Raw genomic sequence first — 12047 nt, forward strand, 5'->3', positions numbered from 1 at the left:
CACCGCCCATCCCGCCCCTCTGGGCAGTGCTCCCGCAGGCAGGGGAGCAGGGCAGAGGGAGGAAGGGTCTGAGGATGTCTTCACCCCTCTCCCACCGCTGCAGCCTTCCCAGGCCCCAGCGGTGACGGAGGGAGTCATGGTTAGCTTCGGATGTACGTGTGCTCCTTCCTTTTTGGACCCCTTACCCACGTACATGACATGTTCTGTTCACTTATTCATTCTGCTGCTCCTACCATACTCCTCCATGTTAACTTGTTAAACAAGTGTATTTAGAATGCCAGTCCTATACGTATTGCATTTAATTTCCAATATTCTTGGAATTCTTTCTAACTTCTGCCATAAGTATCTGCTCTGGGTAAGTCTCATCAGCTTGCTTGCTGGCAGTTCCAGATTAAGGTTCTATTACCTGCTTCTCCTCAAATGCACTAGGTGCAAACACACTTGAGTCTTTTGAGGCCAGCTTTGAAGAGTGAAGCTGTATGAGCAACATGAGCCTCCATCTGTGTCTGTGCCATGCCCTCATGGGATTGTCCTGCCTGGAAAGTGCTGTTTTCCAGCTACAGACCAGGAAGGGATCAGCGGGAAGAGGGAGCAGAGAGCTGCCCTCTCACTGGGGTGATGGCAGTGCCTCAGCCTGGCTGCCCATGGCGACTCCTTTGCTTGACTGCCAGAGCTGAATGTGCCCTTTGCATGCCTGCATTCTCCTGCGCCTAACCCCTGTGCCCACAGGAGGGATGAGTGACGTGGGCCTGTCCGTGAGCCCCAGGGTGGCTGACCTCTCCCATACCCACCTGGGAGTTTACCACAGAAAAAGCAGTTTCCACCTTTATTCTTGTTCCAGGCCTCATATAAGCACGGCAAGGTGAGCAGAACCCCAGCTTTCTGTTTAAATGGGAATACTGCTTTATGCAAACATTATGCCTACTCTGCTCACAAAGTTGAATTTCTTCAAACACTGCAGGCACCAGCATAGAGCGTGTTGCTTAAAAACACAGCTTAAATTTAAAAGCAGCTTTAGCCCTTGGTCTGAGTGGCAGCTCTCCCTCATGCTGAAGGGTCACTTAGTGCTGGAACAATTGTAGTAGCGGCTGCTTCTGATGTGAGAGTAAGACAATGCTATGGCAGGGGAGAACTATGATGGAGCCCTTGAAATCCCTTGCTGGGTCTCCGAGAGCGCACCCTGCTCTTCTGAGTGGCCAGCACTGTGTAGGGCTGCCTCAGGTCCCCTCGCTCAGCATCTGATGCAGCACCCCATTGCCAGAGGTTTAACCTTGTGGACAAGAGCGTCCCTGCGGCTCTCGTCCCCAGATCAAGTGGCTGTTGGGAAAGGAGCACCAAAAGAGCTTTTGTGGGCTGCTCGGATTGGAGGGCAAAGGCTTCTGTATTCTGAGGACATTGTGGAAGGATGATGCAATCTGAAGAGGTGCTAGAGGCTGCCAGTCTGAAGGATGACTGCAGATACACATGCCACACTCATCTGTACTCTCCGGAGGCACGGGGCAAGCGTGGCATCCCTCTGCGCATGGCTGTTCCACTGGAGGAGCGTTTGTGGGGGGAGCCACAGGGCAGAGGTAACAGTCTGGGCCATGGAGACTGTCCTTCCTTTAAACCTCTTAACACACACACACACACACACACACACACACACACACACAGAAGCCATAAGGCTTCTGGAAGGGCGAAGAAGCTTAAAAACGCAATTGCAGAGATGAGAGCATCCTCAAAAACTACAAATTCCCCAAGGCGTTTCCAAAGTGCTGGAGCTGGCCCAAGCAGCCGCCATTCAGCTGGTCACCCTGACTCTCCTCAATTCTTTCTCAGTGCTTTTACTAAACTTGCCAAGTCTGACATAAAAATTAATTGACCTTTACAGCTGCGTTTGAGCCAGCTCCATTGCCATCAGCTCTTGCTAGTCCTCACCACTCAAATCCTATTTGCTTAATGGCATGTGAATTAATTTGCTGGAAGCTGACACTTTGCTGCAGGATTATTTAGTAACTCTAACACAGGGCTGGTACACGAAATTCAAGACACAGAGCATCTCTTGGGGAGGAGGAAAAAAAGGAGGGAAATTCCAGTGCTCTTGGAAATCTTCATTTTTAGGATGCTATGACTGGAGTAATGAATGAGCTGAAGTACAGAAGAAAAATAAACTCAATTTCAGCTATTTAAAGGCTCAGCAATTTCTTCCAAGTGAAAAACAAGCAGCTATTGTGTGCGGGCGCTGGGCAGGCTGGAGGGAGGCAGCGTTTCCCACAGGCAAATTAGGAGTGCGAAAACGAGAACAAAACCTGCAAGCCTCAGAAGCCTGAGCAGGGAACAGAAGCCATTTTCTGTTCAACATGATTTGTGTTGTCATTAGGTGGGTTTAATGGGCCTTTATTCTTATTCTGGCAGAAAAGCCCTGGCTATGCTTGAGCTAACAGTAATGACCATTCAGACCTGGGAAGTGTGAGGGAGCCAGCCAGAACCGCATTTGCTGTGTTGCTTGGGTGCTCATTGGGAACAGAGGGTCTCCTCCTCACCCCCAGTCCCTTCCTGGCACTGGAGGTTGGCCATGTTTGCTAGAGCCCAAAATACCTCTGTCTGTGCCCTGTTCAGCAACATCGTTTATGTCACTGTAAAGGAAGACCCATATCAGCCACACTAGGACCAGACCTGAGCCCCACAAAAAGACATGTTTGAACCCTCCATGCAGTCCAGTCACTGGGGCAGAAGGGAGGCTGGCATCAGAGCTGCAGGAAAGGCTTTTCTCATCCAAGATGGCTTGAACCGCTTCTTAATGCTCCTCCCAAGCAGGAAGCCCCAGCTGGATTGGTTCAGCAAGTCGTGGCTTCTTGAAGTCCAGTATTTGGGTGCTTTGTTTCAGGCTGTGTAAAGGTGAAAGTGGAAAAGAGGTAAAAAAGGCTCCCTGAAAGGAGATCTTGAGAGTTGAAATCCATAAGCTTAGTTTGAACAGCCCTTGGGGTACACACGAAGCTCCTCTCTTTTACCTTTGTTGGCGTCATTCAGAAGACAGACAGTGATTTCCCTCCCTTTACACAACTGCATGGGCTGGAGACAGCATAGCAACCAGCAAGTGCTGCAGGCTTTCTGCTTTGAGGATTCCAGCACTGACACAGGACTGCCGGTCACCATCATCCATCTGCTGAAGGAATGGGGTGACCAGATTTCTGTTTGTCCTGGGCTGCCACTCAGAGATGGACAGGAAAGGGATGGGGAGCAGGTCTGGTGTGAGTAACATCCCTCTCTCAGGAGACCCAGAGATATATATGGCCCTCTATCATCCTCAAAGCAAGCTAGAACTGTGCCAGTGCAGGAATTCTGCATTTCTTTATGGCTAGATCCTGGTTTAGTTTGTGATACACTAATTTTAGTGATCTTGCCAGATCATGTGAGAAATATGGGAGTCCAGCATGAATCATTTGCTGGTGGAATATACCTGCTTCCCCAAAGCAATGCCATGGCTTCCCTGACATGCTGATACCTTCAAAAGTTTTGACCCCTTTTTTTTTTTTTTTTTTTAAATGAGCTATTCGGGTCTAACCAAAGGGTATCAGAGAAAGCCAGGAACTGTCCAATAGCCATTTTCATCACATTATATGAAGTGCTGTGAAAGAAAACATTTATTTTGGGGGAGTGATATGACTAAGGTACCTTCAGCCATAAAACATGTTTGCCTTTTGAGAAGCTCTCGCAATGACAATTTGCCACAAAAACCCTGCATGCTTTAAGAAACTGTTTTAGGAAATGGATCTGAAACATTTCTATTTTCTTCAGTTAAACTCAGCTACTCACCAAATCACAAATAATGCAGTTTAAGTTATTTCATGTATTGATCACCTTCCCAGAAGCAGCCAGCCACTCTTAGCCATTGGATGCCACAAGTAACTTTATCTGGAACTCCCATGGTTAGTTCTAACTAATGAACTCTGTCAAATTTCCTTTCGATAGCTTACAAGTTCCTCAAACTCTATTGCAGCTTTGCCAGTGATGAGGGTCCAGGAGCAGTCAGAAAAGGGAGCACTCCTGTATCTTGGCAGCTTCTCGAACTGGTGATATCCTGGCCACTGTTCATTAGCAGCACACACAGAGATGCCAGGCTCAGCACACAAAGCATGGCAAAACATATCACCTGCCCAGACTGACTCCAACGGCCACAGGACAGTGCTCCAACTTACCAGTGCACTGAATGCACAGGCAGGTAGCAGTGGCTTAGAGTCATAGACTGGTTGGGGTTGGAAGGGACACCTTCCACTAGAGCAGGTTGCTCCAAGCCCCATCCAAGCTGGCCTTGAACACTGCCAGGGATGGGGCAGCCACAGCTTCTCTGGGCAACCTGTGTCAGGGCCTCACCACCCTCATAGTGAAGAATTTTCTTCCCAATATCTAATCTGAATCTCAGGTTGTTGTTGCCATTGGTACTTTTCCATAGTCTAGGTACTTTCAAAGGAAGTGGCAAGGCACAGGCATTAGACTCCACACACCAGCCTCATGGCTGGTGCAAATCCAGAGCAGAGCTGGGCTGCTGAGCAAACATATAGGATATGGCACAAAATATCTGCAACACATCGCAGGCACACCTGGGTGTTTGGATACCCCAGTTGCTGTAATTACCAAACCAAATCTGAAAACATTTTTTATGTAGCCTATTAAAAACTAGTGGCTTTTAATAATGCCTCAGACGAACCAAACTGCAGCTCCTGATGCCCACGTCAGAATATAACCTGTAGTTTAACTATAGGAAACCCCTGGACAGTTTTACAATCCTTTGAAAGCATCTTTCAAAACCAAAGATCAGCTTGTGTGGCACTGACAAAAGCTGTAGGTACCAGGGCAATAACATACACAGCCAATGGTCTTTTTTTTTTTTATAAAAGTATTTTTAATAAACTGATGGATTTAAGTTTAAGATGCTAGACAACTTGTTGCCATGTACAACAGGTAACAAAAGTCAAAATTCTTTGAATTTTATACAAATACTATGTAGTACAGTAAACTTGAATACAAGTTTACAAAAAATGCATCAGTGATTATTCAGCTTGTAACCAACTTCCAACAGTGAAAATCATCATGTATCAACAGCGATCAGAATTGCATTGCAAATTTTAGAAGTAATGCAACTATGTTTTTACCAAGCCACTCTGAAGTTACTGGTGCACACGGACAGTACATTGGATTTTTTTGGCTTGCTGAACAGAAAATGGCATTTAAATAAAATGATCTTGAGTTAAACAATACAATACATATCAAAAGTACTATCTTACAGAAAATCACACAAGAATGAGAAAGTAAACAGAGCAGAACCCTGAAGTGCTGATGTTTTTCTACCCGTTTTGATGGAAAAGACTCCACAGGCGTCCAGCTTTCTCACAGCATTTTGGAGTGTTCTAGTCCTAGCACAGTGTGGTCATTAGTAGACTCAAGTAAACCCTGCTTGGCAGTAATGCTGGTGAAAGGTAACTTGCTCTATTGCTAACAAATACGAGTAACCACTGGCAGGGTGACTTCTCGGAGGTGTCCAGTGGAGGCTGAGTTGACAGCATGCAACTGAAGCTACAGTACTGCTTGCTTTGATAAAACACCCAACAGCCTTCAGGGTTCAGGGGTCATTTTCCTCACAGGATTAACAAATGGATGGTTTTGAAACAAGAACAAAAAAAAAGAACCCAAAACCCATTATGGAGCATAAGACAGTATTTTCACCTGTACAGCTACCAATAAAATGAAGGTTTTTGTTACAAACTTTCCAGTCTGCTTTATAAAAAATAGTCTTCGTTTTACTTCTAAAAAAAAACTGTGCTGTGATCTGTCACGTTCTTGCATTGTACATGCTGTAGTTGTGTGTGTTAATGAAGGTGTACAGATTTGTGACCTAGCGCTCTGGAAGTATCAGAAGCCTAAAAAGCTGATTTTGGTACATAAAAGTTAGGTAGCAATGAAAATTAATTCTATTTATTTTTCCTAAAACCTAGGAAAAGCTACAGTACATTGCTAGATCAGTGGCCTCAACCCTGAGCTGAAATGAAGGACCTGCCTTGGCCAAGAGACTTAGTCACATTACTACCACAGCTGCATAGCACAGACAAACTAACCTGTCTGCAGCCTGTTGTCTTAGCTGTAAGTAGTGTGAGATTTAGTTCTGTTAATGCTTGAGAGTTGACTGGAGACCACCATGTTCATTTTCACTACAGGAAAAAATAGAGGAAGGAGAACTCAAAGTCAGAGGTTCAAGTGAAAAAAAGCACTCAATAGGGAGAGTTGTCAGTATGTCCAGCTTCTGGAGACCAAACAGAGAACATAGCTAGTGGTAGATTTGTCAGTTTTCAGCGTCTCCTGCTTGGTAGAATTGATTATTAAAACACGTACCAAACTAGAGAGACATCTACTCTTATCCCACTCCTTCAAAAAAAGTCTCCCTTGATTTCCCCCTACCAGAACTGAGCACCTCTCTGTACCTACACTGCATCACGGAAGAAGAATGAAAACTTAAAGGCTCTCTAACAAAGGTTTCAACCCAACTGCTACCAGAAAAACTTCCACTTGCTTTTAACTTGAGTCTGAGTTGGCAACTATAAGAATTCTTACTAGGATACAGTCTACTGCACCTTCCTGTAGGGTTCAGTGGCACCGACTACCCATGGCTAGAAGCATTCATCACATGAAGCATTCTTGCCTCCTAAGAGGCTAAGAGGACCTTTTTCCTTTTATTTTTCCCTTTTAAACAGCAGAAACTGTAGAGTCAGTATTTCACTTAATGGAAAAACTAAACCCAGCAACATATTGAAAATAAAGCTTGTAAGAATCATTTATACTTCTAGTAATGCACACTTCTTTGTGAGCTGATCAGTGTGGGTTTTGTTAGTTTAAGGCAGCAAGTCTTACCAAATACACAAGCTCACCTCCCTCATGTTTGTGCTACTGTATCCTTATGTGCACAATAGAACCTCACTAATTTACACTAATGACTGGAAGAACCATTAATTCTCTTGGTAAGCGAATAAGAATAAGGCATTCCATTATATATTCTCATCACTAATTATAATTTAGCTCTAATTATAATCTACCAGCAAACATACTTTATGTTTTAGAAAATAGTATCTCTTACCTTCAGATATTATGTGTGCAGATTAGTGGGTTCTGCTGTGTAAACACGCAGGTGCATAAGCTATTTTCAGGTTTTTCTTCATTACATCTGACAAGAAAGTTAATGCCACAGATAGAGACTGTGGGAAAATAAATTAGGGTTTCTCTATAATTTGTGTGGACACGCAAAACTGGGCAGTAATTTATAGCTCAAAAAAAAGCATGTGAATGTTTACAAACTCAAATGAAGCAAAATCAGCAGCAGAAAGCAAGGCCATTCCCCGACCATAAATGGCTTGTTTACACCATTCCAAACTATATGCAACAACAACAACAACAAAATTAAACAAAAGAATACAAGTACTGTGATATACAAGTCTGAAATCAAGTAAAGCAAACAGTGAAATATTGTGTGATGCTTCTAACATGATATTCATGTGTCTAAATCCTGGTTGAAGTGGACTGTAAATACAGAAGATAGGATGCAACTAAATGGCTGATTTAAAAAAAAAAAAAAAGAAGAAAGGGATCAATGTGCATTGTAACGAGAGAGAAATTTCCCTTCATATGTGCAAAACCCCACAGTTTCATTAATGTAGACGTCATACTTCCAATAACAGACCTTGGACAAAACCAGTCTCCCTACATCCTGGAATCTGCCTGTTTACATCAGCCACTTCAAGTGCACAGTACCCTGTTCACATATCTAGTATTCAGCAGTTTCTGGCATTTCTCAGAAATTTAACGTTCACCTGCCTTAAATCTTGAAAACAAAGGGGAGAGTTCATTCAGGGCATCATACCACTACTTCTGAGCTATACTAACAGTTAAATCAAACTCAAATTCTCTCTTCTTCCATGGTGGCAGGAGTCCTTACAGGACTTGTAAACAGCAGTACACAATACTGTAAACAAATAAGTTAAGTTCTGCTTTATATAAGATGTTAAGTTAACCCAGGTCTACCAAACAGGTGAAAATGAAAAGGGTGGCTTCACACAAAATCCTTCCTTTTTCTCCCAGCAATTATTTTCACTACATACGTAATCCTGAGCTGAAACAGGGTTTGGAGAGCCTTTTTTGCATATAAAAACAATGTTCTAGAGTCAGCTCTCATGTTCTGTCAGGAAGTCAATTGCTGGCGAGATTAAACTGAAGTATTTCAAACCATTTGATGCTTTGGAGGAGGACTTATAATTTGGTGTGGCGTCCAGTTCTAGACCCAGATGCTGAGCTTGCCAAGGAAGCTGATGCTGCTGCATCCTCAGCTTCCTCCAGCTCATCATGTAGCTCCTGGCTAACACTAGACTGGAGGGCTGCAGGAGTTAGCCACTCCTTCGGCAGACAGCTCTGGAGAAATGGTATACAAGAGCTGAAGTAGGCAAGGCGATTCACCCATCGTGGAATCTCTTTTCCACACAGAATCTAGGGGAAAAGAAAAAGATTAGTTTGTCTCCTGGATCCAGCAGTAACAGGACTACAGTACTGTAAATAAAAAGCAAAGGCCGCATTAAATACTTGGTTTTTACTGTACATCAGCCATTAAATGGTTGTGTCATTATTACTCAAGAAGTGAGCTGGTTTACTTAACTACCTCCACATCCATTTCTGGTATTACTTACTCCAGTGCAAATCTGGAGAAAATCATAGCTAGTGGGTGCATTACTCTGCTGTAACTGAGCAGTACTTAACTTGTAATTACATCCCTGGTTTTATAGTCAGTTTGAACACTAAATAGGACAAGATATAAACCAGAAACAGCATGACTGTGCGGTTGAAGAGTATGGCATAAACCTGGCCATGTAGGTCAGATTTCATGCCAACTGCAGCTTTGTCAAGTGTCTCGCCCTACTTACTTCTACCAGCATTGCACATGCATCATCATAGAATCATAGAATGGTTTGCTTTGGAAGGGACCTTAAAAGATCATCTAGTTCCAGAATGACAAACCAAATAATCTCAGTAACATTTTCAGTCTACACAAAAACACAGGGTATGTAATAATTGTGCAATTAACTTTTTTTTTAAAAAAAAAAGGAACAATTAAATTTTATGGAAGTTCACCATGGAAAAAACCACCACACCTTTCTTGGAGTGCTTCAGCAAACATCAGAACACATTAAGACAAGCACAGATTGCCAACTACCAATAAAAACCACAAATGCCATTCCCCTCTTTGTCCTGGGTTACTTGTTCCTTATGCTTTCCCTTGTGTTGCTACACGTGTGAGCAATCAGGCACTCGATCACACTGGCAAGTTGATCAAGATAAAATAAAGCTGAAGGGGAAAAGCAAAGCCCATTCAACTCCACAGTCACATACTTCGCACAATCACATGGGTATCTACATGACCAGGGTGCAGGTGCCAGCAGAGCAGTAACTTGCCAAAAGCCTTTCAAGCAGAAGATTAACACTATCTGTGAAACTTTGATGCCTTTGTTATTCTTTAACAGTAGGCTGTAACTTTAAAAATTATTTTCAGTGTGATGGCTCTGTGAGGAAGTAGTGATACAAATAACATGTAGTTCTATCTTCAGTAGTGATCTCTCAAGCACCTGGAATGATTCTGAAATCCTATTAGTACTTGATTTACTAGTTCTCTCAATTAAGAATGCAGCCCTGCTAGAACAAAAACTATGTATGACAACAATATATATCATTTTTGACAGCAAAATCTTGTGCTTTAGACATAAGCACAAATAAGACCTGAAAAACAGTGACATTCACTCAAGGTAACAGAGATAAGAAATTAGAAAGTAGGCCAAACATTCCAAAGGAACAGGAAGGACATGACGCTCTCTAGCCACTTGGGAAGCACCTTTGTATAGACCTTCATGTTTGTTTACCTCAGATAAAGCTGAAGAGAAGTGATTGCAGTTTTTGTGCATTAGGTGATAAGCATTTCCTTTGAATTCTTTTCCAAGCTCTTCTACTATTTTTTCTATGTCATCTTCCATAAAGTCGGTACTGCCTAGAACCACAGCCTCTCTAGAAAAGAAAAAGAGGTGATCAGGCTTCCATGATACAGATGGATTACTGTTCATACATTACTCAAAAATGGCCCCAGTGTGGGTGTTGAGATCTTTCTGCTCTCCCAGAACACAGATTCTTTCTATTCCACTTCACAGCACCACTGTCATCTTTACCATGAGAGATTACTTCCTTGCCAATTGTCCACCTGTAACTCACTTAAGTTCTTTGCAAGTTAACTCTGACAAACACTGGTTGCAATTTTCCCCTCCTCTCCAAAGGATATTGTTTCTAAGAGATAGCTGAGAACAGGTAAGAGCTTGTAATGCAGGGAAAGGTCAAGGCAACATTTTTCAAATTTCTCTTTGAATAAAAATTTCACTACCTTGAAAAAGTTACTCTATTATATGTAATACACAAATACCAAAAGCTAGCCTCAAACCCACATAATTTGTACACATTTATGGAATGTAATGGTATGCTAAAACCAATGTTCTTTGCTGCAGACACTATACTGTCTCATCACCTCTGCCCATCTATCCTTTCTAAGTAAAGAAAACACTAATTTATCAGAACGAAATCCTCTAGTATCATTCAACACATCTATGCTCAAAAATAAATGCAACAAGTTGTCTTTTTAATACGCCTTCTCAAAAGCAAGAAATTAGGTGTCTTTCTTACTTAAATTTAAATGTTTCTCCTAGCTCAGAAGCATTTCCTGGTGAAATTTCAAATATTCCAGAAAAAGGGTATGGATGACCACCATAGGCAAATTCTGAAAGAGAAACCTCAGATTTAACAAACATGGCATACAACAACAGTAAAGGACAGCAGACTTCACTGACTGAAAAATCACTTCACAAGGATCTAAAGCTAGAAACTAGACATCTTACATGGGTAACAAATGTGAAGAGCTGGAAAATAATAATTTTGTTATTTACCAGTCAATCTAAATGAAAGCTGACAGGAAATTTCCTACATCAGTGTACAGATTTAACTTGAATAACTTTATAGTAAGTATATATTGTTTTCCTTGTATAAGTGGGGATTTACAAGTTAAACTGGAAATTCTACCAATGTTCTTTATACATACTTGTTCTTAAAAGTCCATTTACATGTTTATAGATTAGGGATTCAAAGTACTGCATCCTCAAAGGTCTGATGGTGCTCCTGTTCTACAGCTCTAAGTCTGGCAGCAAGTAGTGGCGTAGCAGGCCTTTTAATTTCTTGATTTGGAAGAGTTCAACTGTGCTAAGCTCTTTACTATAACAAGAAAGTAAACCAGTGCATGCACCTGAAGTCTGTACGTAGCATCTGCTGGCATAAGCACCTACACTTCTTGAAAATATGATGGTGTGTTTTAGCTTCCTTCTGTGTCTCTACGATAACACAGCATGCCACACCCAGAGTGCAATAAAAAGCTTTAAGCATGACTTCATGCTTCCGTTCCTCAAAACTCTTGTAACACATCATCCAAGTCTTAGCATTCAGTTTTGTGGGTAATCTTTTTTACAACAGGTTAATAAATAAAGTTTGATGTACTTTGAAAAATGCAAGTCATTGTTCTAGCAGGGCTATGACCTGCTATACAAGAAAAGTGTTGTAATCTGAACAGGAAGGGAGGCACATGCATTTGGCACAGCTCAAGAACTGGATTTCAGGCACAGCACTATTAAGAGTCAGGTCTTTCTGGTTTGGATTAAAAGAAATAAAAAAAGAGTTTGAACAATAAGCACTGTGTTTTGTCAATTTGTCGCTCTGACAACACTTGCAAACCCAGTTACAATGTGACCATTATAGTAGCTGAAACATCCATAGTTTCCACTAACTTTGTGCTATGTGGTCTTTGGACTGCATGCCACACCTTTTGCTGCCTCCCCTCACCTCCACACACATTCCCAAAAGAAGAACTGAAGTAGATTTTTCTTCTTTAAATGGATTACTTTCAGTAACACAATCACCTCAGAGCATCTTCGTACTGCTAGGCAGGAATG

General features: G+C 42.2%; 1 protein-coding gene across 1 annotated transcript in view; it reads right to left on the bottom strand.

Moving 5' to 3' along the window:
* Positions 1-6863: 6863 nt before the first annotated feature.
* DESI2 (desumoylating isopeptidase 2) overlaps positions 6864-12047 on the bottom strand; it is a 5912-nt gene continuing 728 nt past the window's right edge. The window contains exons 2-4 of the mRNA XM_010017791.1: positions 10735-10828; positions 9930-10071; positions 6864-8508 (exon numbers count right to left, since the gene is read on the bottom strand). Coding sequence (XP_010016093.1) covers positions 8275-8508; positions 9930-10071; positions 10735-10828 — 470 coding nt within the window. The 3' untranslated portion in view covers positions 6864-8274. The remainder of the gene's footprint in view (positions 8509-9929; positions 10072-10734; positions 10829-12047) is intronic.

This window comes from Nestor notabilis, unplaced genomic scaffold (assembly GCF_000696875.1).
Source record: "Nestor notabilis isolate BGI_N333 unplaced genomic scaffold, ASM69687v1 scaffold17797, whole genome shotgun sequence".
Taxonomy (NCBI): Eukaryota; Metazoa; Chordata; class Aves; order Psittaciformes; family Psittacidae; genus Nestor; species Nestor notabilis.